Source organism: Grampus griseus, assembly GCF_964374135.1.
Source record: "Grampus griseus genome assembly, chromosome: 2".
Lineage (NCBI taxonomy): Eukaryota > Metazoa > Chordata > Mammalia > Artiodactyla > Delphinidae > Grampus > Grampus griseus.
This window is the reverse complement of record NC_139018.1, coordinates 42,859,694-42,883,934: the sequence shown is the minus strand read 5'-3', so window position 1 is coordinate 42,883,934 and position 24,241 is coordinate 42,859,694. Positions and strand designations below refer to the sequence as shown.

The window sequence follows — 24,241 nt, the reverse complement described above, 5'->3', positions numbered from 1 at the left end:
GTTTCAAGGTGTTTCTTCACAAGATATTTATTAATTACAAAGGGCAAAATTGAAACTATAGTGGAGAAATCTTAAGTGATCAAAGTTAACATCATCTGTAGTGGAACAAACTGACATCATGTGCCTCCTAATATAAGATTCTAATATGAATACAAGGTTACTTTTGTGGCATTCCTGACAAAGAATGCATCACCCAAATCTAATCATGAAAAAAGTCACACAAACCTAAACTGCAGAATATTCTACAAAGTAAATGTTTTGTATTCTTCAAGTGTTAATGCCATGAAACCTAAAGAAATATTAAGAAACAATTTTCCAGATTAAAGGAGACTAGAGACATGACAACTGAATGCAATGTGTGATCTTGGATTTTCTTTTGCTATGAAGGGCATTACTGAGAGATTTGCCAAAATCTAAATGAAGTCTGCAGATCAGAAAAAAGTATTGTTAATTTTCTAATTTTCATAGTTTTACTGTGGATATGTAAAATGATGTTCTTGATTTTGGGGAAATACACACTTAAGTGTTTAGCAGTTAAAAATGGCTTTCCAGGGGAAAGGGGGGGAAAAATGGCTTTCCATTTAAAATCAGATTAAAATCCAAACCACTACGAGGTCTGATCCCACTTCCACCTCTCTGATTTCACTTCCGGTCACTCTCCCCCACTTAATCTCTATGACAGGCCACACTGATCTGACAGTTCCCATAACAAGCCAAGTTTATATTTCGATTACAACCCCAAGTTTCAGTTTAAATATCACCCATTCAGAAAGTCTTTCCTTAAGTATCAATAATAGGTCTAAAGTTCAAACTTCCATTGTCTCTTTTTTTTTTTTTACCACAAGATGCAACTATTTGCCTATTTACTTTTTGTTGCCTATTTCTTCTCACTGAATGTAAATGTCTCCTTCACCGTTTTATCAGCCAGCAGTATTTAACTGAGTACTTGGGACATATAGAGCTCAACAAATAATAGTTAATCAGTCTTATCCTTAATTCTACTAAATAGAGTCACACTCAAAGAGTCCTAATGCTTCTGTAAAATTCCGACCTGAGCTTAAAGGTGATACCCTTAGAGCGCACGTTCCTTCTTTTTTGTTAGAATAGGTGGATGAAGGGGATGCCATCAATATACTGGTTTAGAACAAGGCCGCCAAGGGTGGAGGGAAACCCTCTCCCCTACCGTTTTCTCTGGTCTTTGTAAGAGTATAAGAACATCTCTCTGCTTTGCTCTAAGAAAGAATTAGGCAGAGAAAGAGAGGGATAAAAGATAAATAATAATTCCTAGGAAAAGGAATGGCGCAGCTCCTCAAGCCATCCGAAAACTTAAAGTTTCTCAACGACCCTCAAGACCGAAACCTGACTCTCAGAAGTAAGCAGAATCCTACGTAACCCCACTTCTATTGCTTCTGCACATGCGCGTTGCACCCCACGCACATCCCCTTCCTTTTCCCACAATCCTCTGTTCCTGGGCTAAGGCCCCAGGAACGAGCCACAGAGAAGGCTATTGGTGGAAAGAAGAGCCAATGAGAGAGCCTGTTACTCGTCTGCGTGCTGCAGCGTAGGGGGATCGCTTTAGATCCTGAAGACCTAGGCGTCCCCGTGGGTTTTAGCGCGATGAGCTCAATCGGCACTGGGGTGAGTTCGTTGTCTCTCGACGTGATAGTCTACATAAGGATTAGCGTGGGAAGGGAACGCGGACGGACCGCGAGGGGTGCGCCGGCCCGGGGTGCGCTGGTACTTCCTGGAGGCAGGTGGGCCGCTTCCAGTTGCGCGGTGGACCGGGGGTCTTTCCGACGCTGATTGCTAGGCCCGCGTCTGCAGTGACCGTGGCTTGAAGCTTCTCAGCTCAGGTGTGGCGGGCTTGCCGCGCAGCAGTTAGATTTGGAGCCGCTTTGGGTTGCTGAGTCACTTTCTTTAGTCGCTTAGGGAAACCGAAAGTGAAAACTCGTGGGGCCTGAAATTGTGTGTGAGTGAAGGGTTTGGGCGACAGTTAGCCTCTTGAGAACCACTGAGGCAAGGCGGCTTGAGAGTCCAAGGGCAGAGACGCCGCTTTCCAAGGAACCCCTTTGCAGTTCTTGGGGTGCTGCTGCCTCACGGGGATTCTCTGTCTTTCCTTCGAGTGTAGTGATGGACCGCTCTGTATGAGTCCCTGGAGCCTTCTCAGAACTGATAAGAAAAATAGTCTAAAAAGCGGAATCGGAAGAATCCTTTCCATTTTTCCTGTGTCTCAGCTTTTCCTGTACAAATTACTTAACAGCACTATGAGGTGTCAGTACCGTTAAGCGTTTAAATGGTTAGCTACAGACTTAACCGCTTCTGACTTTGAAGACAGTTCAGGATTTTGGAGTTGGATTTGTTAACTTTTTCGGCCTACTACTTTCCTTTGTCAAACGAACTGCATATATGCAATCTTCTGCTTACTCCTTTTATGTATTTCTCCATGTAGAAAATACAGTTTTTGTTTAGAAATATTTATTGGTGGTTTTCACTAGAGGCATTGAATGATGGGTTTCTCAGTTCATTTTATACTCCTACTGTGCACAAGACTTTTATACTCACCATTAGGCCCAAATACTGGTTTTCCGAGTTTGATAATACGCAACTTATACTTGGAATGGTTTAATCCATTCGGTTATGAGATGCTAAGATTGTCATATAGTTTTTGGATTAGTTGATGCTCAGTAATGCCTGTTGTAGCAAATTGACTTTGCAACTACATTAATATTACCCTAGATTAATAGTGTTCTAAAGGGTTCTACAAACCCTTTAAAAATATTTGATAATATAACCAGGTGAGATATTTCGGTATTACAGTGGTAGAGTTAAGGATCTTCATTTAACAAATCAACAAACTGAGACCAGGAAGCACCACTGTTGAAGACTTATCTCCTGTCTTTACTTGTCCCAAGAACTCTGGATATGAAGACCTGTCTTCTTGACATTTCTCTCCACTTGATTAGTAGCCATTTCAAATGACATGTCCAAAGTAGATCTCTGGGTTTTCTTTTTCCCTTGCCATTTTGCATCTCCTACAATTTTCATTTCAGTGAATGGGCGAGTTCTAGTTGCGCAAATGAAAAATAATCTATGATGCACTTTTAATTTCTTTTTTACTCTACTCCTAGGGCCAATCCATTAGAAAGGTTTTTCTGATTGTACCCTCCAACGATAACACCTTCCATCTCTTTTTCTATAGTCTAAGACACTACCTTTGGAATACTTAACCTCTGCTTCCACTCTTGTTCCCTCTCTAATTAATTTTCCAGATGAACAACGTTTTAAAAAAATTAGACATAACCTCTCCCCCTTTCCCCCTCAAACTCCAATGAATTTCTGTTGGATTTAGAATAGAAATGAAAACTTCCTACTCCAGCCTAAAAGACTTAACATAGTTTGGCCCTTATATGCCTCTGATATAGTTTACTCTTCTGTTTACCACTTATGGTGCTCAAGATACAGTGGCCTTATTTCTTTTTCTTATTGTGCTCAGCTTATTTCTACCCTAAGGTCTTTTATGCCAAATACCAGGACGCTCCTCCTCCATATCCTAAATGACTAATTACTTGTTATTAATTCTAGCTTAGCCTAAATAACTAAATGTAATTGCCCCAACAATGCCTTACTTGATCAGGTAGTCTGTGGTAGTCCCTGAGACTATCACTTCACCCTGTCTTATTTTCATTATAGTACCTTTTCTGATTTACTGCTGTATCTTCAGCTCCTAGATTTGTTCATGGTCTGATTTTTGAAGATGAAGGACTTCTAGAATGAGTAGTCTTTGTATTTCCTTATAGTGACTAACATATAATAGATGCTTATTAAATGTCTGAATGCTAAATGATGTGTCCAAGGTCCCTCAGTTTCTTAGTGCCACAGCTATGAATTAAAATGCTCCAATGCTGTTTTTACCATAGCAGTTTTTTCAGAAATGAGCCATGTCCTGTGTGGGAAAAGTTCTGACTTGATGCAGGACTTGTATCCATTGCTTTTCTAGCAGAAATCTAAAGTGTATAACTTTGTCTTAGCTTCTGTTGCTGCTCTGACATGCTTCCCCTTTCTCTTTAAAGCAAAATCTGTGTTGAGATTTAACACACATTTCTGATGTGTAAGCCATTTAGGGGGAAAAAAAAGTGTAAGGTTATTACTGCCAAAGATACATCATTATAAGCTTATTATTGCCTTTTCCTCCTAGTATGACCTGTCAGCCTCTACATTCTCTCCTGATGGAAGAGTTTTTCAAGTTGAGTATGCTATGAAGGCTGTGGAAAATAGTAGGTAAGAAACATTGTTTTACTTGAAATTACCATGTTTTAACCAGGTATTAAATGTCTTCTTTTCTATATTTTTGGTAATTAGGGTTTGTTATGTTACTTTGGCACAGAATAATATATGCCCTAAAATAATCTCAATTTATTAGTCATTTCCAGATCTCTCTTTAGGCCAGATCTTTCCATGTGCCTATATTTTCAGTTGACTCCAGAATTATCCACTTAGACATTCTGCCAAGTCTCAAATGAAGTGTATAAAACCGAATTCATCAACATCTTTGCTAGACCTTTATTCCTTTTTCAAATTCCTGATACATATCATTGTTTTCCTTGGCCATTAGGATTGTGACTTTATCGTCTGATCTTTTATTTCCTTGTGTTTTAAATGTCCTGTGCAGTTGGTCACATGATCATCTCAGCAGGGATGTTTTTTATTTTTCTCTTCTGCTGCCATACTCCAAAAGGTGTAGGATCACTAAGATATTTTCCCGTTGGACTTATTTCCTTCACTCTGTCTTTTTTTGTTTAGAGTAATTCACTAAAATGATTCCTTGCTACCACTGTAACATCTTAGTTGAATTACTGGCTTATTGACAAATTCTCTGAGTCTTATATTGAAGAATTTTTGCAATCAGTTATATGATCTTTTTTTTAAATTTTTTTTTTTATACAGCAGGTTCTTATTAGTCATCCATTTTATACACATCAGTGTATACATGTCAATCCCAATCTCCCAATTCATCCCACCACCAACACCACCCCCCGCCGCTTTCCCCCCTTGGTGTCCATACGTTTGTTCTCTACATCTGTGTCTCATATATGATCATTTAAAAAAAAAATCATTTCTAATTGAACATAGTCTGCACAAACTGGTTTCATTTTTAATTTTTTTTAATAGAGTTTGTTTGTTTATTTATTTATGGCTGTGTTGGGTCTTTGTTGCTGCGCACAGGCTTTCTCTAGTTGTGGCGAGCGGGAGCAACTCTTCATTGCGGTGCATGGGCTTCTCATTGCGGTGGCTTCTCTTGTTGTGGAGCACAGGCTCAGTAGTTGTGGTGCATGGGCTGAGTTGCTTAGTTGCTCCGCGGCATGTGGGATCTTCCTGTGCCAGGGCCCGAACCCGTGTCCCCTGCATTGGCAGGCAGATTCTTAACCACTGAGCCACCAAGGAAGCCCCTTTAATTTTTTTTTTATTGAGGTATAGTTAATTTACAATGTTGTGTTAGTTTCAAGTGTACAGCTCAGTGATTCAGTTTTATATATATATATATATATATATATATATATATATATATATATATATAAAATAATCGTATTTTTGAATCTAAAGCAGCTTCGGGATGAAAAAAATTTTGTTCATGACATCTCATTCAGATCTCTCAAAAATTTTTTTTTAGGCCTACTAAACAAATGGTGTTGATGTTTGAGCTTGGTGTTTTCATTATAATGAAAACCTGTGTAGTAGGGAAATGTTTCCAGAATTTTAGAAAAGTCCACGTGTAGATGTAGTTTTTTCACTTTCTACTAGTATCTTCGATATTTGATTATGGAAGTTTCATGAGGGTAGAGACTGTAACTGGTCTTTGCATGGGCTAGCACATAGCCCTCAGTAGTTACTGAATAAATAAATGTTCATTTTTTGCATTTTCTGGGTGGTAGAAAGAAGGTATGTGGATTTCTAATGGTTTATGAAATAGTATTTTAAAGTTTTTGAGCAAAAATATTTTTTAAGTCTTCTTACAGGATTTGTTAATGAAGCTAGTAGATTCTGTGTTTAAATGTATTATTATAGATATTGTTACTTACAAACTGTCAGTATCTGATAATATAATAGAAGTAAGGCTGTTAAGAATTTTAGGCTGCACTGTATTTGTCGTTGTGTGCAAGGCCTGAAAGAGTTCAGAAGAGAGTCAAATTCAAGAAAAAAGTTGACAATAAAAAAATTTAAAAATTAAAAAAAAATGAAAGCAAATAAGTGTACTGGGGAAACTGGACAGCTACATGTAAAAGAGTGAAATTAAAACATTTTTTCACACCAGACACAAAAATAAACTCAAAATGGATTAAAGACCTAAAAAAAAAAAAAGAAAAAATAAGTTGACACTTTTTTTTTCCTGTTGGTTAAAGAAGATAGGCTCATAGGCCAAGGAGCTGGAGAAAGACTTGAGGAAGTCATTGTTTTTCTCTTCCTCCTTTGCATTCTTGCATTTTCATTGGTGTAAAAAACTGGTGGGAGATGTCTTGACTAAGGGAAAAACTGGAGATGCATTTTGAAGTCATCTGTAACCCAGAAAATTGAGACTAGCCTGTGAGGGTCTGGGTATCTTAGCAATTTGTTTTCTATAAAGTATTTCTAAATATGGTTTAAAACAGTTACATTTAAGCAAACTTGAAGAAATATAATTTTTTAAAATGGAAACATTAAAAATTAATGTATTTTTCCTGCATAAAGAAAAATTACTAGGAAAGTTCCTCTTTTAAAGGGATCTGTGTAACTTGGTATGATGGAATACTGGATGAGGATCAGAAGATGTGAATTTTTCTCCTAGCTGCTGCCTAATGGTAATATTATATAGGTTTCCACTATTCAGTCCTCTGAATGTTACTTTTCTGTCTGTAAAATTGGGATGTGGACATCTAACCTAACTACTTCATATACCTTACCATAAGAATGAAATTTGAAAATGTTTGTTTTGTGGGCACAGAAAGTAGAAAATAGAAAAATTACATATGAATTTTCTTACGAGTCTGGCATATAAACTGATAGTTAGAAAACATTTAACCAAATAATTTGATATGATTATATTCTGCATTAAAAAGAGATAAATTCTTTTTTTTAAATTTTTTATTTATATTATTATTTTTTGGCTGTGCCTGTACAGCATGTCAGATTTTAGTTCTCCAGCCAGGGATCAAACCCATGCCCCCTACAATGGAAGCGTGGAGTCTTAACCACTGGACTGCCAGGGAAGTCCTGGAGATAGAAATTCAATCTCGGGAATTTAGAAGGCAAATACTTTTGAGTACCTGTTACGTTAAGCATAGGAACTACCAAAACAAATAATTGACATATAAGTGAATACTTAAAAACATTTTATTAAAAAAAAAAATATATATATATATCATGATCAAAACTATTTTATAAAAGTATGCTCCTAGCAGGTAATATGCAAAAGGAGAAACGGGGTAAAATTATAATCGTTCCCTTTAGCCTCATTGAGGAGACAGGATATGAAAGGAAGATTGAGCAACATAACTGAAAGGCTAGATTGTTTGGAACAAAAATGTACACAAAATTTTGGCCTTAGGACCCCTTTATACCTGGAAAAAAAAATCACTGAGGACCTTGAAGAACATTTAATTATGTAGGTTGTAGGTTCTATCAATATTTAACATCACCCTGAAGAGCATTTATTTATGCAGGTTATTGGTTCATCAATATTTACCATATTAGAAATTGAAACTGAAAAATTAAAAATACTTATAAATTCATTTAAGTAACAGTAATAAACACAACTGCATGTTAACAAATAATTTAAATTAACATTTATTAAAATATTTGAGTAACATTAATAACATTTTTTTTTGAAGATGTTGGGGGTAGGAGTTTATTAATTTATTTATTTTTGCTGTGTTGGGTCTTCGTTTCTGTGCAAGGACTTTCTCTAGTTGTGCCAAGCGGGGGCCACTCTTCATCACGGTGCGTGGGCCTCTCACTATCGCGGCTTCTCTTGTTGCGGAGCACAGGCTCCAGATGCGCAGGCTCAGTAGTTGTGGCTCACGGGCCTAGTTGCTCCGCGGCATGTGGGATCCTCCCAGACCAGGGCTCGAACCTGTGTCCCCTGCATTAGCAGGCAGATTCTCAACCACTGCGCCACCAGGGAAGCCCATTAATAACATTAATAACATTTTTAATGCAAATTACTTTTCCAAAACATAGAAAAAAATGTTGTGAGAAGAGTGGCATTGTTTTACATTTTTGTAAATCTCAATAATTAATTGAATCTTAATTAAAGAGAGTCTCATATCTCCTTCTGCTTCAGTATGTTGTTACTTTTGTTGGAGCTTGTGAAACAAATCAGGCTTCATGTTGTTTTATGATACTATACCAAAACTGGACAAATGTTAGTTTCTTAAAGATTAGTTGCAGTGTGGAGTCAGAAAACATAACAATGAACTTTTTCTACTTTTACATTAAAATCTGTTGGGCTGTCTTACACTTTGCATGTTTTACCCGTCAACATTGTGAGTTGGTCATTTGGAAAATATTGGTTCACTGAGTTATAACAGAGCTTCCAAATTAGACATATTTCATTATAAACTATCAGAAACATCACACTTTTTTTTTTTTTTTTTTGCGGTACGAGGGCCTCTCACCGTTGTGGCCTCTCCCACTGCGGAGCACAGGCTCCGGACGCGCAGGCTCAGCGGCCAGGGCCCACGGGCCCAGCTGCTCCAAGGCACGTGGGATCCACCCGGACCAGGGCACGAACCCGTGTCCCCTGCATCGGCAGGCGGACTCTCAACCACTGCGCCACCAGGGACGCCCCTGTCTTTGTATTTTTATGAAAATAATTTTGACCTCACAAACCACACTTTTAGAACTTTTAGTTTAGAAAAAAGAATGTTTTAGGTTCTGAAAGGTGAGGAAGATGATGAGTTGGGATAATTGGGAATGGCTACCTGAGGCTATTCAAGTGACTTTGCAAAAGTTTGTGGAAATTTATTTAAATGGGCAGTGGTGAGGAGGAAGTGTATTCTAGTACCCAGGATAACCGCAATAAAGACAGAAAAGCAAAAATGAACATTAAGGTGTTTGAGGGGTGACAGTGAGGTTGAATTTGGTAGAGCACAAGACCTCTATAACAGGAAACTGAATTCACTAGATGGGCTTTGCAGATTCTTGGGGAGTGCTGAAAGCTGGGCCAAGGAGTTTAAACTTGAAAAGATACCTGAAGTGTGGGGGAAGGAGTGTCTGCAATTCTTTACATATTTGTGCCTGTGGCTCAGCTCATTTTTCTGGTTGTTTCTCTTTGTTAAAAGAATTAGAAGATTAAAGTAATTCATGTATTTTCATCTTGAAATGGCAATGTATAATTTCTCCACATTTTACTTCAGATTATTTTTTGATCTACTTTGTTTTAAACAGTTGTACAAAATGTTTATTCTTTTACACTTAAATAGTAAGCAACACATGATTATTGCAGAAAAAGCAAAAGAAAGAAAAAGAATTATAATCTTTCCACCGAGAATAGTCACTGGTAACTTTTTAGTTTGTATGTAGCCTGTCTTTTGTATGCATATTATGTACCATTTTTTTTTAAATAATAAATTAATTTTTTTGGCTGCGTTGGGTTTTCGTTGCTGCATGCCGGCTTTCTCTAGTGTGGTCAGCGGGGGCTACTCTTTGTTGCGGTGTGCGGGCTTCTCATTGCCGTGGCTTCTATTTGTTGTGGAGCACGGGCTCTAGGCGCATGGGCTTCAGTAGTTGTGGCACACGGGCTCAGTAGTTGTGGCACACGGGCTCAGTAGTTGTGGCTTGCGAGCTCTAGAGCGCAGGCTCAGTAGTTGTGGCGCACGGGCTTAGTTGCTCCGCGGCATGCAGGATCTTCCCTGCCTAGGACTCGAACCCATGTCCCCTCCATTGGCAGGCGGATTCTTAGCTACTGCTCCACCAGGGAAGCCCTTACATACCAGTTTTAATTGCACATGACTTTAGTCGGCATTTGTTGTAAGATGGCTAATATATGCTAGACACTGTGCCATTTGGTACATATTTTGTTGGCATCTTTTTTCACTTATGTATTAATATCTTTCCATGTCATGATACGAGATTTTTTTGGTCACATGATTATTTATATGGATCTAATTCATCACATTTTAGACTGTCCTTTCTAGTTTTCAAATGTATTTATTTTAAAGACTTGATATGCTTTAAGAAACAAATTTGCCTGTTTTTGTTTTTTAAACTTGGGTTTACAAAGTTTCTTTTTTTTTTCAGTTAAAAAAATTGATTTTCTTCTACTTGTTTCAGTACAGCTATTGGAATCAGATGTAAAGATGGCGTTGTCTTTGGGGTAGAAAAATTAGTCCTTTCTAAACTTTATGAAGAAGGTTCTAACAAACGACTTTTTAATGTTGATCGGCATGTCGGAATGGTAAGGTTACATTTAAAAATGTTCCTTTTTGCCTTGTCCAGTTTCTTGTGAAATAACTAACTGGAATATGTGAAAATGTGATTGTTAAGAACCCATTTAATACTTCAGCACTGAGGCAGAAACAGCAGAGAGCAGCTATAGAAGTAATCAGAAAGTTACTGGTTTGTGAACAGCTCACTGTCTAAAAGGAAGGTAGCATTCTTATTGTATAACCTGATTGGAGATAGATATGAAAAACCAAGTTGCCTTAAGAAAAGGAGGGGGGGAGGGGTGAGAAGTATGGGTTAAAAAGAAATCTTGGCAGTATAGATCAATGAAGGTACATGCTTGAGAGGCAATGAATCTTTGGCTTTTTGTATCCTTTCTGGGGATCACTGTTACACTGAAGATGTTATCAGAAAGAGAAGACCTTTATAGTAAGGTGGAGCATCAGGAAAGGATGTCCGATGAAGGGAAAAGTGAACACATGCTTTCTAGTAGCTTCATAAGCATCACTGTATTTATTTCATGCAGCTGGTATCTTGAGTGACTGCTTTGCACAGTTGCAGGCCAAGACATAGATACATTACTGGTATATACTGAAGTCATCCTATATAGATGTCAGACTTTCTTCAGTAAGAGCAACAATCCAAAAAAAAAAGAAATGATTTTTAACTTTGCTTACTGAAAAGTCAAGGAAGAAAAGAGAACACTGTGTGCTAGGTACTATGCTAGTTCTTTACATAAATTATCTCATTTAATCCTGACAACCCAGTACAAGTAATATTAATCCCATTTTTACAGATGAGAAAAAGATGCACAGGTGGTAAAGAAATATGCTGGGATTCATACTTGGGTCTGCATGGTCTGTGTGTTACTCTAGAGACCATTCTGCAGGGTGAGATCCTATAGGATCCACTCATTCTGCTGAAATACGAGTAGCTTTGTTATTTCTAAATGAGATGTGTTACAAACACAAAAAGGACTAGCAAAATATAGCCAGTAAACTATAAAGCTACAGATAAAAAATTTTTTTTTTTTTTTTTTGCTTCAGATTTTTTTTTTTTGGAACTTGTTTTCTCTCCTGAACAAATTTATTATTGCCAGTGAAACTGGTATGTTTTCTTGAAACTTGCCAGATTGTAACCTAGCTGGTATGAGGTAAGGAATCCTGCTTTCTTTCACTTAAAAAAACTTTAGATAGGTATATTTTGGGAAAAAATCATATATGCTTATAAGCACTTTAGTGATGGAAAGAATTTTATCATCCTAGAATTTTCACATTCGTCCCATTTGTTATTTAAAGCCAGGAAACTGATGGCATTCCTTATAGCTGGAAATTGGCAAAACATTTAGACATTGAACAGGGTTGGAGAAAATGAAGGATTAATGTTCTGTCTCCAAGTGATTTGATAAATTTTTAGACTTCACAGTGGGTTTTATCCAAAGCAATGGAAGATTGTTTAAATGGTGAAAATTACTACCTGGGTATCCTTGTGGAAGTTATTCTAAACAGCAGTTTTCTAACCTGCAAAACTATGGTGGTAATAGTACCTACCTACCTTCATGTATAATTATGTAAAATGCTTATTAGCATGTAATGAATGATCAATAATATGTTAAGGATTTTCATCATTATTACTACTACTAGGTAGCAGTAGAAAAAAAGGCTATTAAAAATTTTGATAGTACTTATTTTTAAATTCTGCAAATCTTCTGTGCCACTGGTTCCCAGTACCCATAAGTGTTTCAGTAGTTTTTTCTGTTTTCATGGCTTCCCTAGACCAAAAGAAATACCCAGTGGTTCTGTTTATTATATATGTAGGTCTAAACAACTAAGTGGTTGTGTCCTAAAAACTTAGTAGCTGTAAAAACAAAACAAAAACAAACTCACCACATACAGCAAAAGAAAAATATTTTTAAACAGTCACAGTTAACTAATGTGTACTGCACTTCTTAAACTTTGGAATTGGATTAGATGCCGCCCCCCACCTCCACCCCGTTTCCTGTTCTGCATTGTTTTTTGCACAGTACTTATTTTATATCATGGCAACCCAGCTTTTCAACGAGCGGATGGCAGTAAAAAGAATGTAGAATGATCTAATGTTGAAACCGTTAAGTACTTCAACATATGTTTCCCCCAAACTTAAAATGCCCCACAACTCTGAGTTCACTATAGTGCCCTGGGATGTCTCAGCACGTGGTTTAGTAATTGCAATTCTAAGCCACCAGATTTGTGGTTTGTCATGTTTTGGTTTGTCATTACAATTTATTAGTTAAGCTGAAAAAGGAATTTGAGGTTGTGCCTTTTAGGTGAAAACTTTTAATAGCTTTTTGAACACAGAATGGCTTTAAATAAAGGATCAGTTCTAACCAAAACAAATGGTTTTATTCTTCTTTGTTGTTGTTTTGTTCTTTATAATGAAGTGGAGAATGGGGAGACATGGAGGTTTTTCTGAATGTGATCAATGGACAAAACAATGTAGTCACACTTGGGAAATTTCCAAATTGTAATCCCGTACTCAAGCATCAAAATGCCAGAATGCCTTGTAAAGAAAGACCTTTAAGCCAAACAGATTTATTCTAATAGTGATACTTGTTAAAAATATCAAATAAGCCTGTAATAATTGCATACTTTCCTTGATTTGTGATAGGAATGTTATCTACTGAATTGGTACTTTTTTTTTCTTTCAGGCCGTAGCGGGTTTGTTGGCAGATGCTCGTTCTTTAGCAGACATTGCGAGAGAAGAGGCTTCCAACTTTAGATCTAACTTTGGATATAACATTCCACTAAAAGTAAGCTGATAACATGTTGAAGAGCCTTTGGAACAGAAAGAGAAGAGTATTAATAAGCTCTTCTGTTTTTCCCCACAGCATCTTGCAGACAGAGTGGCCATGTATGTACATGCCTATACACTCTACAGTGCTGTTAGACCTTTTGGCTGCAGGTATGAAATTTACTGAGATATTCAGTGATATCTGTACTGTAGGTATTTGTTTTCTCAGAATCTAATTAGCCTTTTATACCCTTAAAAAATGAAGTATCATCAAGAAGTATTAGGGCAGTGATTAAATAAAATGATGTACTTAAAAATAAAAACTGAAAAATGAAAGACTATGCAGATTTGGACAGGATAAAACACAGAATTCATAGTAATATTTTAATCTAATTATAATAAATTCTCTGGAGGAAGGTGGTCAAAAGGTATATAAACTTTTTTTAAAATTATTTTTGGCTGCGTTGGGTCTTCGTTGCTGTGCACGGGCTTTCTCTAGTTGCAGCGACAGGGGGCTACTCTTCGTTGCAGTACATGGGCTTGTCATTGCGGTGGCTTGTCTTTGTCGTGGAGCACGGGCTCTAGGCATGTGGGCTTCAGTAGTTGCAGCGCATGGGCTCAGTAGTTGTGGCTCGCAGGCTCTAGAGCGCAGGCTCAGTAGTTGTGGTGCACGGGCTTAGTTGCTGCTCCGTGGCATGTGGGATCTTCCAGGACCAGCGCTCAAACCCATGTCCCCTGCACTGGCAGGTAGATTCCCAACCACTGCCCCACAAGGTAAGTCCCAAAAGGTATATAAACTTTTAAAGTACTAGGGATATAATGTACAACACGATGACTATAGTTAACACTGATGTGTGATAAAAAGGAAAATTTTTAATATAGTAGATCCCTTAGAGTTCGTCACAAAAGGAGGAAGTTTTTTTTCTTTTAATTGTATCTATATGAGATGATGCATGTTAACTAAACCTATTGTGCTAATCATTTCACAGTGTATGTAAATCAGACCATCATGCTGTGCACCTTACATTTATATAACAATGTATGTCAATTATTTCCCAATAAAACTGGGGGAAAAAAGTATCTGGAACTAAACCCAAACATTTTCAGGAAATGGCAAACTGATTTTAAATATATTCCATGTTGTTACTATTTAGTAGCCAATTATACTGACACTTCAGTTTTCTCATTAGTTTCCATCTGATATACTTTAAGCAATAGGTCAGATGTTCTTAAATGGGATGTAGCTGTTACAGTATTCTGCACATGAAATGATAAGGCTGGTTTCTTTTCTACTTGTAATTTCAAAATATCAGTAATTCATATGATTTTTTAATACCCTAATTTTAATTTGTTGAGCATAAAAAAAATGCATTGAACCAATTTTCCTGCAATTTTTATTGCAGGAAAATAAATGGAGGAATACCGGGGAATAGCCAGAAAAGAATGAAGGGTGGAACAAGAGTTTTAGGTAGTTTCAGCGTATTCACATCAGGAATTTTGTCCCCTTGGCTTTTTCATGTTTATTCCTTTAGCTGTTGGGCCCCCTTATTACTTGTCCATCTATCAGTACTCCTTTCTCTCCACTGCTGTCCTCTCAGGAAAGTTTCATCAGAAAGTTTAATACTAAACAAAGGCACATGAATTGTGAAAAGTTTTCAAGTATATACTAGTTTTTATCCAAACTACATTATCGAAGTGTTTACTATGAGTTATATGGGTATTAGTAAATGTTTGTCTTAGAAAGTACAATTGCATTTTTATCACAGTACTTTTTATTTTTTAAATTTTATTTATTATTATAAATTTATTTTTGGCTGCATTGGGTCTTTGTTGCTGCGCACGGGCATTCTGTAGTTGCGGCGAGTGGGGGCTGCTCTGCGTTGCGGTTCGCGGGCTTCTTATTGTGGTGGCTTCTCTTGTTGCAGAGCACGGGCTCTAGGCGCTTGGGCTTAACTAGTTGTAGCTTGCGGGCTCTAGAGCGCAGGCTCAGTAGTTGTGGCACATGGGCTTAGTTGCTTAGTTGCTCCGCAGCATGTGGGATCTTCCCGGACCAGGGCTCGAACCTGGGTCCCCTGCATTGGCAGGCGGATTCTTAACCACTGTGCCACCAGAGAAGCCCTATCACTGTACTTTTTAATACTTTTCTGGTATTAAGAATCATGGTTTAAAATTACTAATTTACTTTTATGTAGTTTCATGTTAGGGTCTTACAGTGTGAATGATGGTGCACAACTCTACATGATTGACCCATCGGGTGTTTCATATGTGAGTAGTTTTGAATCATCTGAAATTCTATTTCTAGTTTAATGGTCTCTCATTAAGCACTTAAATCATGTATTTGGATTATATGAGGTTTCTTTAATATTCTTTCAAGGAAGGTAACATTTTTTTCTTGTTTTAACATTAATGACAATAACCTATGGATGTGAGGCAGAGGAAGATCTGTGGCTTTTTTTTTTTTGGTTTTCTGGCCGAGCCATGCCACATGCAGGATCTTAGTTCGCCCAGCAGGGATCGCCCCCTGCATTGGGAGTGTGGAGTCTTAACCACTGGACCATCAGGGAAGTCCCAGATTTGTGGCTTTAAATATGCTATTATAGAAACTGCATAGTGAAGATAAAATCTTGAATATGTGCTATTTCCTTTATTACTACAAATATTAGCAGTATCTTAAAAATGAATGTAAAAGTGAATGTAATGCCGTCCTTTTTTTTATTTTGCGGTACGCTGGCCTCTCACTGTTGTGGCCTCTCCCGCTGCGGAGCACAGGCTCCGGACGTGCAGGCCCAGCGGCCATGACTCACGGGCCCAGCCGCTCTGCGGCATGTGGGATCTTCCCGGACCGGGGCACGAACCCGTGTCCCCTGCATCGGCAGGCGGACTCTTCAACCACTGCGCCACCAGGGAAGCCCAATGCCGTCCCTTTTAAAGTTTTGTTTTTGTTGTGTTTTTTTTGGCTGTGCCACACGGCTTGTGGGGTCTTAGTTTCCCACCCAAGGATCTAACCCAGGTCCATGGCAGTGAAAGCCTGTGTCCTAACCACTGCACCACCAGGGAGTTCCCCAATTCCCTTTTTAAAAAGGATTTCAAGTGGGATTTCTTGGACGTTTCTCTAATTACCTTTTCTTAAGTGTCTTCTGAGATTTTTATGGTTTTTTTTATACTCATTAAAAAAAATGTTCTTTATGTTTTGTCATTATACACTGGTTACACAAGTAAAAAAACCTTTACAGTATAAATTAGGGGATTCCCTGGCTGTCCAGTGGTTAGGACTCCGTGCTCTCACTGCTGAGGCCCCAGGTTAAATCCCTGGTTGGGAAACTAAAATCCCACAAGTTGTGCTGGTGTGGCAAAAAAAAAAAAAAAAAGTATATATTCACACACACATAATTCATATGTATATATTAAAAAAAGGCTTATTTAACTCTTAGGAATTATTTCTTTCTCTAAAATAACTTCCATTGTCAGAATGCTAAAATTTTTTCTATTCCTGTCCTCAGAAATGCTTATAGTTCATGAAGTGTATATACATAATGAAATAATTTGTTTTTCTTTGGATATACTTCTTGAAAATAATACAGATTACTCTAGATTTAAGTTATTTTAATTTTTTTGAGTCCCTTGGTGGTCATTAAAATGTCTTTTGACTATATTTCTCCAGATGTGCTTTTGAATGTCATTTAACAACCTTTCATTAACCTTTAAATAAACAGTAGTCATTAATGACTTATGATAGTATATTAATTTAATAATACATATGTATTTTTCGTGTATGTTCTTTTTAAATAGGGTTATTGGGGCTGTGCCATTGGCAAAGCCAGACAAGCTGCAAAGACAGAAATCGAAAAGCTTCAGGTAATACATACATATTTACTGCTTGAAATTTTGCTATAGCATTATCCTCATGTGGTGAAATTTTATCACTACAAACTAAACCTTTTACTCCAAGTGTGGTTTGCTGTTTTGAGTAGAGCTTTCTGAAGCTGCTAGCTAGGTGGCTGAGTAGGAAAGCTGGTAGCATATTACCTGTAGAGTTGGGTCATGGATCCCTTTATGATTTTGGTGGCTGCTTAATCCAAAAAAAAATACGAACAAATCTTCATATAATGTCACAAAATCCTTGAAGCCCATTCATGGAGCCCTGTGACCCTTAGGCTGAGAACTTTGCTCTTTTATTGTATCATTTCTTCCATCTGGAGAACAGCTTTTGTCTGTGGAAGTCTTACACATTAAGAGTCTGTGCTCCTTTGCTTCTCTTTCCTTTTTGTTCCTAGCTAAATAGGGCATGGGAACCCATCATCTATCTATTAGTGTGAAAAAGGTTTCTTAAAAATTTGCTGGCTTTCCTTTTAGCCATAAATTGATCAACTTTATATTGAAACAGTACCCACCAACTCTTCATTGCTTATCAGAAACTTCCCTAAAGACAGGTGTATGATTCATCAACATTTTGGTAAATTACAGTGAGAAAAAATTTTATATACATTTAAATATTAATGCTGTACTGGAGCCTTGCTCAACTAATTAACTTATTCAGCTTATTTAAGGCTAGGTCCTAGAAAACATTTTTTTAGTGCTTGGAATTTAATGGCAAGTTCTAGACGTATAAAAGCCTAATTTATGTTTGGTATTTTAGTATTGATAAAATTGACAAAAGGACTTTAGAGATCACTTAGTCCAAGTCCAGCCCTGGGTTAAACATACTGGCTAGAGTCATAGAATATTGCTTATGAACAATTCACAGACCTAATAACTCTTAGACCAGTGTTCTTTTCCATCATATACTCCCTGGTTTGTGCTAAGTCCCTGTCTTCTACTATCTTCTCTTTTGCTTTGATCTCTCCGTAGTATTATGTGGAAATTTGAAAATAGATTGTTTAGTACAATTGTTCTTTTGTCCTCTGTGGTTAAATCCTAGCAAGGAATGGGAATACTTACAAATCGTACTTAAGAATTGAGAACGATTACTTCTATTGAGGAACATGTACACTTAATGATGAAAACATATGCTCTAAATCAGAGGTTAGCAAACTGGCCCACTGCCTGCATTTTTTTTTTTTTAAAGTGAAGTATAGTTGATTTACAATGTTGTGCTGATTTCTGCTGTACAGCAAAGTGATTCAGTTATACAAATACATACATTCTTTTTTTATATTCTTTTCTATTATGGTTTATCATAGGATATTGAATATAGTTCCTTGTGCTGTACAGCAGAACCTTGTTTATCCATTCTGTATATAATAGTTACATCTGCCAACCCCAGCCTCCCACTCCATCCCTCCCCCAGTCCCCTCCCCCTTGGCAACCACAGCTCTGTTCTCTGTGTCTGAGTCTGTTTTTGTTACATAGATAAGTTCATTTGTGTCGTATTTTAGATTGCACATATAAGTGATGTCATATGGTTATTTGTCTTTCTCTGACTTCACTTCGTATGATAATCTCTAGTTGCAATGCTTTTTAAAGTTTTATTGAAAACCAGCCATATTCAGTCTCTGGCTTTTGCCCTAGTACAACAGTGGAGTTTAGTTGGTGACGGGGACCAAACACCATATCCCAATAAGTCTAATAAAATATTTACTACTCGGCTCTTTACAAAAAGAGTTTGCCAACCCCTGCATTACTCTGGTCTGCTTTTCTGCTTGTGTTGTTTTACCAAGAATATAACTTTATGAAATAAACTTTACCAACATATATAAAAATATTTTTGACATTTAAGATGTATCTTTTCAAGTTTAAGTTTGTCTTTGTATGTTACAATTAATATACTAAATATAGAACTTAACATGTAAGGGCAAAAGTATGAATATTGGTATTTTCCTTTTCTTCACTCCCAGTTTTAACATGAAAAAAATTAATCATCAGAAAAGATACTGTACAACAAAATATCTCCATCTAGATTGAGTGAACAGTTGTTATTTTCCAATATTTTACCTATTTGTATAAGCTGGGTGATCAAGATTTCTAAATATAAAAAAATACCAAAAATAAATAATAAGCCTAGATATACACCTCAAGTCTGGACTGCTGTATGACTATATTCATTATTTTTCGCCATTTTCCATCCTCCTCCACATATCCAGAATATGAACACTAGTTTGCTCTTTTTTTGTTTGTCAGCTGTGTTCAGAAACACATATTCCTAAAAAAATTTTTGCATTGGTTACTTCCAGTACCTACAGTACAGCAGACTTTTCTGCTGGGCATTTAAGGGCTGTTTTTCTACCCTGATTTCCAGATGTTCACTTTGCTTTGTGCTGTTCATTTATCTTCCTCAAAATCAAATCAGATCCAACTAAGACCCCACTCAGATCTTGGTTCTTCAAAGCTTTCCCTGACATTTTGCATTTTTGTCTTAAACAGTTTCATGAGGGACAATTTATTTCACTCCTTCATCCCCCTCTAGAATATAGAAGGTATTCGTGGTTTGTTTACATTTTATTATCCTGAATTGGCTATAAAGAAGAAAAGAAAAAAACATTTCTTTGCTAATGTTTTAAATGTCAGGGTCTGCCTGTGAATAAATTCATAAAGGAATCTAGATTTTTATAAACTTTAATATTTTTCACAAAATTAGTGGTGCCCAAGGGTTGTCCAGAATATGTTTTGGCATAATCATTAAAAAACATTACACTGTAAATAAAAAACTTTGGTTCTGGTCTTTTTGTATTTCAGGTTATTTTCTTTGGTTTTATATCTGAGAATCTATCTCAAGAGCATGGGGTTACTGATAAAAGTTGTGGAAAGAACCTGGAAAGTTACACAAGTGGAAAGCGTTCTTCTTTGAATCATAACATAATGAATATATATTTTATTTTCTGTAGATGAAAGAAATGACCTGCTGTGATGTTGTTAAAGAAGTTGCAAAAATGTAAGTTGAAATTTTCCTTAGCATTGACAAAAATATTTCACTTGACCTTACCTTATACATTAACCCTGAGGCCGTTTTGTTTGGAAATAAGTTTTATTGCATAAGTTGCATAAGTTTTAGAAGGTGAATCCAACATTCTCAGAAGGCTCATTAAGGAGAATATCCAAGTGACAATGAATAGGATGGGGAAAAATAGCTTTTGACAAAATATACTCCTGTTTAGGTGACAGAATTCAAGAATAGGAGGATATAGTGAACCTCTACGGACTTCATTTGATAGCTCCCGACTTCTTAAATCTCAGAAGTCCCGATAATATTAACCTTAGCTTACAACTTTAAGGTCTACAGCTAAAGTTGTAACAAGATGAGAAGAGCAGTGTTTCAAAACATCTAGCAATAGCTGAAGAAAGCCTGAAGTAGTTCATATTACAGTAATAGTAAGCAACAACAAAGCCAGTAAAAGCTCAGTGAACATGCTTCGAAGCCCATGATTTTTTTTACATCAAAGAAGGCAGGCATTTGGTATTTCAAAAAATCTAATAAAATGCTGGTGTTGCAGCCAGCTTTTCAGAGTTAAAAGTAGTAAATGTAATATTCCAGAGAATTCACAGAGACTTCTAACTACTCCACATTAGAACTACATGAACATGGTCTAGTCAGCATTTTGTGCACGTGTCTCAGGTTTTACATCTAATAACACATGCAAGGGAAAAGTCTTGGAGGGCTCTATTATATAATAATAAATATACTATTTGAATGGTACCCTTAATCTCTATACTGATGGTTGTAGCAAAGTATTAAAATCACAAGTGTTTTATAATTTTGTACTAATCGTCCACCACTCCTGCTACCCTCACTTCCCACCCCCCACCCCCCTTTACCATGAGACCCTTCCCCCCTTTCCAGTTGTGAAGAAGCAGAATCCATTCCATTCTATGACTGTCAGTTAATAACAACCTAGGGGACACTGGCAACTAACATATAATAGAACTAGTTAAAAAGTAATCCTTATTGAATTGCACAGCAGTTTAACATGATAACTCAATTTCCTTCACTGAGAAGTCTTCTGGAAATCAGTTCTTCCTGCACCTTTTATGTTTAAATAAAACACTAGACTCTACTTTGTTCCGTGTAGGAAAGCCATCCCTTTATCATTTAATAAAATGGAGCACTATGCTTCTTTTACTTAGTTCTAGCAATTTTAAGGTGCTTTCTTAAAGCAAGGCTTTAGGAATACTCTCCAAATTACTTTTGTTACTTTGTTGTATAAGATGGTGGAAAGTATAAAATAAGAAAGTTTTGCTGATACTTTGTTTTTACTTCTACTTTAATATGTTGTGTGACAGTGCCTTCTTGCTGGCAGCAATTTGTCATGTACTGTTTGAAGGCCAGGTTAAGGGACATACCTTAAGGGGTTTAAAAATATTCCTGCCAAGAAGGTGCAGAACGAAGAGACCACTAATTGTAAACTAATGAATTAGTTTGGTTTTTAAAAAAATCAGTTAATGAATGGAAAAAAATATACTGAAAAGGCACACAGGGAATGATGGCCTTTTCCCATTTGAATATATGTTCCTTAGGAGGTATCTTTCAGGTGTGTCTCTAAAAGAATGTATCAAGGGCTTCCCTGGTGGCTCAGTGGTTGAGAGTCCGCCTGCTGATGCAGGGGACACAGGTTCGTGCCCCAGTCCGGGAAGATCCCACATGCCGCGGAGTGGCTAGGCTTGTGAGCCATGGCCGCTGAGCCTGCGCGTCCGGAGCCTGTGCTCCACAACGGGAGAGGCCACAACAGTGAGAGGCCTGCATACAGCACAAAAAAAAAAAAAAAAAAAAAAAAAAGAATATCAAAATAAACAACTTGGGTTGTAAAGGTGTAAGGTATATTGAATCCTTTGTAGTGAGTGTTTAATTTTTTAATCAGTCCTAGTGTAATTTTCATAATAGACTGTATATAATGTGTGTATCATTTTATAGATACTTACATTAGGAATGGCTGTTCTAATTTGCTGAGCTAGGTGCATGAACTATGTATGTAGATGACCAAATGAATGTTAACGTCCTCTTTCTGTTCTAGAATTTACATAGTACATGATGAAGTTAAGGATAAAGCTTTTGAACTAGAGCTCAGCTGGGTTGGTGAAAGTAAGTTATTTTTCTACATTTATTTGCTCTCAGAGTCATCTGTACCAAACCTAATGTACTACTGGGTGCCTTATTTTTTCTTAAAAACAACAAAAAATTAGTAATGGTGTATACACATATAAGAGTACACAAATAACAAATGAATTGATAACTGTCACAACATGGATACATTCATGTAAATACTGCTTTGGTCAACAAGTAGACCAGCCCCCCAGATCACCCCTTAGGCTTCTCCCCAGAGGTAACCACTATCCTGAATCCTAACACCATAGTTCTTGACCTGTTGTTGAATTTTATATAAATGGAATTAGACATTATGGATTCTTTTGTTCCTCATTTCTTTTCACAAAATTATATTTGTGTAAATCAGTTTTGTTACATACAGTAGTATTTTTGTTCATTTGGCTTGCTGTACAGTGTTCTGTTGTCTGAAAATAACACTTTATTCATCTCCTCTTCTGTTGTTACACCGTTAGGCACTTTCCAGTGTTTGTTTACTGTAAAATGAACAATGCAGCTGTGGACATCTTGTACATCTATTGTGGTATACATATGTAGTAGCATTTTAGAAATATATGTTAAGAGTGGAATTGCTGGGTCATGAAATAGGCACACATTCAACTGCAATATTGGCCACAATGTGTTCTGACCACTGGGTGCCCTTCTAATACAAACAGAGCCAGAACAAATTTAGGAGGTACTCTATTTTTGAAGGAAAAGCTCTGCTTAATAATTGACTAAAGCTGTGACTAGTTTATTTACTTCTTTTGAAACATCCATTGCATTTTTTTTTTTTTTTTTTTTTGGCGGTACGCGGGCCTCTCACTGTTGTGGCCTCTCCCGTTGTGGGGCACAGGCTCCGGACGCGCAGGCTCAGCAGACATGGCTCACGAGCCCAGCCGCTCCGCGGCATGCGGGATCCTCCCGGACCTGGGCACGAACCCGTGTCCCCTGCATCGGCAGGTGGACTCTCAACCACTGCGCCACCAGGGAAGCCCCATTGCATATTTTAAAAAAGAATTACTGGGAAATCACCATTTTTCTTTCTAGCATGGCAACTGTAAGGCTTCAAGGACAGCTTTTAAAATCTAACCATGCTGTGAATGAATGCTCAGGACTTAATAGCATCAGGATAAATCTTAGCATAATGTATTCTTTATTATAAGAGCTAAATTTGGGCAGATTTAATATGTAGGGAAAACACACAAAGATGAGTTCAGAGAATCTGGTATTTACACTTGTAGATTGGCTAGATTATATGGTATTTGCAAATCACAATTACAGTCCTTGTTTTTAATTCATTTAAATATATGGCTTAATTTACAGTAACTAACGGAAGACATGAAATTGTTCCAAAAGATATAAGGGAAGAGGCAGAGAAATATGCCAAGGTAAGCCACAGCATGAAAACGATTCTAGCTGAAGATATGGAGATACGTTGAATTTTCTTAAATAACCCTTAAGAGTTGAGCTGAACTGAAGGATGAAAACTTTCTAGGTTATCCTCAATGGGGATAAAGTTGCCCTGGTTCCAAAAAAAATTTTTTTGTGCTTGTGAAAATGGCAAAGTTTTTTCAGGACATTTAATGCTTTCATACTGTGTGTATCCTATCAAGAATATAGTCATTGATTGTTACAGCAAGATGTACTTTAGTTACCCGTTTCTTTACTTGAATGTCTTATTCTAAACCAGTGTTCATTTTCACTTACAAAGAATTTTAATGACAAGTGCTTAATTAGATTCAGGCTGTTATAGCAATGCTAAAAATTGATTTTAAACACTTTTCTCTTTAACAGGAATCTTTGAAGGAAGAAGATGAATCAGATGATGATAACATGTAACATTTACTTCGTTTACTTCTATTTAACTATTTAGCCCTTTGGATTAATACATACCCACTGACAAACTTTCATTAAATCTTTGTCTTGTAACGACTGAAGTTTGGTTAATATCTGCTTGACAAAAATTGGTGGGGGTAGCTGAGCACATATTTATTCAGCATTAGGATGCTGCTTTATGCCTGTTGTAAAATTCCTTGCTCTGGA

At 36.9% G+C, this 24,241-nt stretch overlaps 1 protein-coding gene across 3 annotated transcripts; it reads left to right on the top strand.

The window, feature by feature from the left end:
- Window positions 1-1,495: 1,495 nt before the first annotated feature.
- Window positions 1,496-24,131, top strand: PSMA3 (proteasome 20S subunit alpha 3). Of its 3 annotated transcripts, none has more exons than XM_082647141.1 (11): window positions 1,496-1,638; window positions 4,196-4,278; window positions 10,306-10,429; window positions 13,103-13,204; window positions 13,283-13,356; window positions 15,378-15,450; window positions 16,975-17,040; window positions 20,007-20,053; window positions 22,128-22,195; window positions 23,522-23,586; window positions 23,993-24,131. In XM_082647141.1, the coding sequence occupies exons 1-11, from the start codon at window positions 1,618-1,620 to the stop codon at window positions 24,035-24,037; spliced, it is 768 nt and encodes a 255-aa protein (XP_082503267.1). In that variant the 5' UTR covers window positions 1,496-1,617; the 3' UTR covers window positions 24,038-24,131. The 3 variants fall into 3 exon arrangements, with proteins under 3 accessions (XP_082503267.1, XP_082503268.1, XP_082503269.1); XM_082647142.1 differs by having other exon boundaries at window positions 1,583-1,638; window positions 10,311-10,429; XM_082647143.1 differs by lacking the exon at window positions 1,496-1,638 and adding an exon at window positions 6,755-6,833 and having other exon boundaries at window positions 4,221-4,278.
- Window positions 24,132-24,241: the final 110 nt, after the last annotated feature.

What these genes read in the sequence shown, in the direction of transcription:
- PSMA3 (XM_082647141.1), top strand. Translation starts at nt 1,618, where the DNA reads ATGAGCTCAATCGGCACTGGG. An exon ending in TTGATCGGCATGTCGGAATG is followed by an intron (nt 10,430 to 13,102) that starts GTAAGGTTACAT and finishes TTTTTCTTTCAG; the next exon opens with GCCGTAGCGGGTTTGTTGGC. An exon ending in GTTAAAGAAGTTGCAAAAAT is followed by an intron (nt 20,054 to 22,127) that starts GTAAGTTGAAAT and finishes TTTCTGTTCTAG; the next exon opens with AATTTACATAGTACATGATG.